The sequence below is a fragment of the Condylura cristata genome, unplaced genomic scaffold, assembly GCF_000260355.1.
Source record: "Condylura cristata isolate star-nosed mole 26May11 unplaced genomic scaffold, ConCri1.0 scaffold00009, whole genome shotgun sequence".
NCBI lineage: Eukaryota > Metazoa > Chordata > Mammalia > Eulipotyphla > Talpidae > Condylura > Condylura cristata.
Window position 1 is genome coordinate 39,473,456 of NW_004567110.1, and position 4,613 is coordinate 39,478,068.

The following is a 4,613-nucleotide window of genomic DNA, read 5'->3' on the forward strand; positions in this document are numbered from 1 at the left end:
GAGAGGCTTCACCAGAGACAGAGTGGGGAGCAGAACAGGCAGATCAACGAAGTACACTGCTGATGGGAGCAGTGGGCGGGTCAGGAGAGGTCTGCCACACCATGTGGATCATCACCTCCAGGGCAGGCGGGGATTGAACTCATGCAGAAGTGGCTTTAGCTTCTTAGTGCTATGTTTTAGCCCACTGCACCACCAGGGAGGGCCCTATTATATTATTTTTTAAAATTGGAAAAAAAATAATGAGGAAGAGAAGAGTTAAAAAAAAAAAAAGGAATCCTACTCTGGTTGGGAATGCTGATCTAAAGGCATATTCTTTGATATTTATCCAAGGTGCCATCATGGGGCAAATAAAAAAGTTATGAGATATAATCTCTGGGCAGAATGTTCCTAAGAAGGAATCTTAGTGAAAGACAGGATGAGGGCCAGTGGCTCTGATCTGTTATCAAGAGCTTTCAAACTCGTTTGATACAACCTGTCCACATTCAGAAGTGCCTTACACTTTTGACCCATAAATTTCCTCATAACTAGAAGTACTAAATGCTGGAGCAGAATTTTTGAAACAGAATTAACCCTTATGTGGTTTTATAATATAGAACTAAGCCTCACTATGACACTCTGTGAAGTGTTCATTTGGGACTCCTAAATCCCAAGCTGTGGGATTTCACAGCCCATAGTTTGAAAAACACTGATGTAGAATATATTTCAGAATATGAAATAGAAGCTTCTGAAAATGTCAATCCTTTTTTAAAAGTTAGTATTCATTGCTTTATCCTAACACCTGCAATAGTGTTTTACACCTGTGCCTCAACAGGTATTTGGTGAATGAGTGGTACATATTCATGATAAAGAGATTACAAGGTTAAAAAAAGTATAGAATGAAGATTATTTTACTTTTTGATGTAGTGAGTGTTGGGCAGGTAAGGGTGATATCAGGAGATGGAATAGGTGGGTTCCAGATTGTCCAGAACAATAAACTTTACAAGGTTGAACATCATAGAAGAATTTAAGGGGCCCTCCCTGGTAGTGCAGTGGGTTAGGATGCAGCGTTGCAAGCTAGTGTAGTCTCTTCAGTGCGAGTTCAATCCCCAACCCCAGAGGTGATCCACATGGTGCAGCGGACCCCTCCTGACCCGCCCGCTGCTCTCTTCAGCAGTGTACTTTGTTAGTCTTCCTGTTCTGCTCTCCACTCTGTCTCTAGTGAATCCTCTCACCTCCCCTGCACCTCTGGCTTTACCCCAGTTCTGTATGCATAAATAAATAAATAATTTAAAAAGAGAGAATTTAAGGCAAAGCAGTGGTAGGGGTTGGGGGGAGGGGGACGGTCAGTCATGCTTGAGAAAGTTCATCCAGAGCAAGTTCATCCGGAGCCAGGATGGTAAATGGATTGGAGTGGACAGAGATCAAGTTGCTTTGGGGTAAGAATCTAAGTAAGAACTAACTAATCTAAGTAAGAACTAGTGGGAGCCTTTGGGGTAAGAATCTAAATAAGAACTAAGGCAGGAATGTTGGGGTTGAAGGTGAGGGGTGAAGCAAATGCCTGGGAGGCAGATGGAGCCAGGCCCCAGAGAGCTAAGGAAAAAATAGCCAACAAACAGGAAGAGGGGTGAGAATTGTTAGAGGAGCAGAGATAATCAGACTGATGTTCACTGCTGGGTGCCTTGAAGAAGCCAAAAGAAAATAAGAAGAAAAAACGGCCCTGGCTTGAAAGGGCAGGGAAGGAGCAGGTGCTGGATTACAGGAGCTAAAAGAATGATAAGTAAGGAAAGAACCTATTCATGGAAGAGGAGAGAGGAGAAAGTTGGCGTGAGTTGCAGGACACAGGAAAGTGGCGGGAACACAAATCTTTATTGAACAGCAATATGCACCATTCTTTCTCTATATGAGTCATTAAAATACTCAAAAACCTAGAGAGCTAAGTGGTATTATTATTATTATTATTTATTATTATTAACAGGTAACAGGGTTGAGGTTCAGGTTTCTCAAAACAGACATTTATTCTCTCTCAGTGCTCGGGGCTGGAGATCCAAAGTCAGGGTTTCACCAGGGCCATGCTCTTTCCGACAGCTGTAGGGACATCCTTGACTCCCCTAGCTTCTGTTGGTGGGTGGTGATACTTCGTTTCCTGGGTATCACTGAATCACTCTGCTTTCTGCCTCTGTCATCGCACTGTGTTCTCTGTATGGTCTCTGGTTTTAGGTGATGTTCTCCTCTCTGGGTTTCATGTTCAAATTTCCTGCTTTTGTAAGGACACCGCTCATTCAATTATGTGTATTAGACCTCAGTAATTATTAGTGATAGTTTCCAGCCCTGCTTTTATTTCCCATCAGATCCATCATGGGGAACATAAAATCAATGATTAAATAAGAATTTTGGGATTTTTACAGCTTTAAGCAATCCATACCTTAAAATGTACCTGTTAACCCAATATTCATGTTGTGGATGAGAAATTTATATCCTTTATCCCCAAAGCCAGACTCTACCTTTGCAATTAATATTACATTCTTCTGAACATTCAGAAACAGGATAATGTTTCAGATGACGTTTTTGGTGAAATTTGGCTGTCAAAGACTAGGGGAGGTACTGTTGAAAGTGCTGAGGAGGCTGAATTTTTTCATCCATTCTACCAGATTGTTTGACTTTGTATGGACTTTCATTCATTGTACCTTCCAAGATAGATCCTTAGCCCCTACCTTTTTCTTTACTTTGGAAATCAGTGTTTTGGAGTCTAATTCAAATCAGGCCATCTGGGTTCAAAATGGTCAAAGTTTTTTTCTGATTGATGGTCCTAAAACAAGCTATTATACATCCTTGATGATTTGCTGCCACCTACAGTCTAATGTGGAAAAAGCAGAACAAGTACTTTTTGTCTTTGAATACACAATCGGAGGAGGTCTCAAAGCCAATGTAGATTTCAAGATTTCATGACCCCTTTTTCTGTGACATTTGTTTTCTCTAGTATCCCAAATGGATACTTTAGTAGTATCACAATCCTATTAGGTTCTTTTTGGAATTTTGGAAATATATTGTTAGTTATCAATTACTTCATTTTCTATTCTAAGTAGATTTACAAAATAGTGTTGATTAAAAAACAGAAAGAGACCATTCCTGGTGGCGCATTGGGTTAAAGTGCAACAGTGTGAAGCTATCCACAGCCACTGCAGCATGAGTTCAATCCCTGGCCAGGAGGTGACCCATAGTATGGCAGTTCTCTCCTGCCTCGACGCTGCTCCCCTCAGCAGTGTATTTCAGTAGATCTGCCTGTTCCTTTCCCTACTCTGTCTCTGATGAATCCTCACCCCATCCATGCCTCTGTCCTGTACCCCAGTTTTAGTATGAATCAACAAATAAATGTTAAAAAAAAACCTTTGTAGATTAACCTCAGAAACAACAATATCTACTAAAAAATAAATTAAAAAAAAAAACAGGAAGTGTTACTTAAGATATGGTCTAGCACCTGTGGTTTTTTATTTAGGGGGGATGGAGGACGGTTCTTGTTCTAACTGGGGATCTTCCAGAGTTCTGAGCAGCAAAATGTGAAATATAGTGACTTTGTAATTGTATGCTCCTTACTCTAATGTCTTACATGGTTGCTGCCTGTATGCTTACCTTCTGTACTTGATCTCATACTCCTGCATCACAGAATCTGGGACAGGGTTAAATTTCAGGCATCATGAATCCTCAGTGGTTTCTGACAGTACATAATATAGCACCTTGTTCACAGTTTGATTTGGCTAGAGTTGAGGTAAGAGGTGCCAGATAACAGGGAATGGATCCAGTAAGGTCTGTGTACTAAGTTATGGGATTGAATTTTGTCTTGAAAATAACAGAGAAGAGTTTTAAGCTGGGGAGTGACATGTTGAGATTTTTGACATAAGAATATCACTTGAGCAGTTTTTTTGGAAGATATTTTAGAGGGGACCATCGGAAGCAATTATTCACAGACCTTTCCCACCACTGATTGTTCTTGCCATGCAGTGTCTTCAGCATTGAAAGGAGTAAGTCATGTTGTTTGCCACACCAGTGTGTGGCTTTTGAGTGGCTTTGTTTATATTGCTTTAGTGCATTTAGTAAATCTATAAATACCTCTCAGGTAGGCACTGCTTTGATACTATTATACTAGTGATTATTGTTATAACTACCCACTCCCAATATGCAGTTAACATAGAATAGTTTCTGGTGTTTTTTTACCTTTTACATTTTTGTGTACACATTGTCATTGATTCGTGTACTTCTCTCACATTTGCCATAGTGCTGGCTGATTATTGAACCGTGTGGTTATTCTTCCTTCTTCCTCTCTGCCTGGCCATTAAGTCCCTCATCTGCTTCCTGGCATCCTGCTTTGGGCAGGATGCCACATTTCTGCTTTGGCTGAACTAGTGCTTCTCAGAAATGGACATGGGGTGGTGGGGAACAGCTGCCATGGCGTTAATGCTCACTGGCAGCAAGAGGTGAAGAACAAGAAGAGGAGGATCCCTTTATTTGTTTTGTGAAGAAAAATCTATTGAAAAAGAAGATAAAAAAAACCCAACCTGGCCCTCCCTGGTGGCGCAATGGGTTAGGACGCAGTACTGCAAGCTGGCCGCAGCCACTTCAGTGTGAATTCAATCCCTGAC

The 4,613-nt window shown here is 41.0% G+C and overlaps 1 protein-coding gene across 1 annotated transcript in view; it reads left to right on the forward strand.

Annotated features, from left to right (window-relative positions):
- TPD52 (tumor protein D52) overlaps nucleotides 1–4,613 on the forward strand; it is a 27,348-nt gene that overhangs the window by 2,422 nt on the left and 20,313 nt on the right. Inside the window, exon 2 of the mRNA XM_004680020.2 lies at nucleotides 3,666–3,742. Coding sequence (XP_004680077.1) covers nucleotides 3,666–3,742 — 77 coding nt within the window. The remainder of the gene's footprint in view (nucleotides 1–3,665; nucleotides 3,743–4,613) is intronic.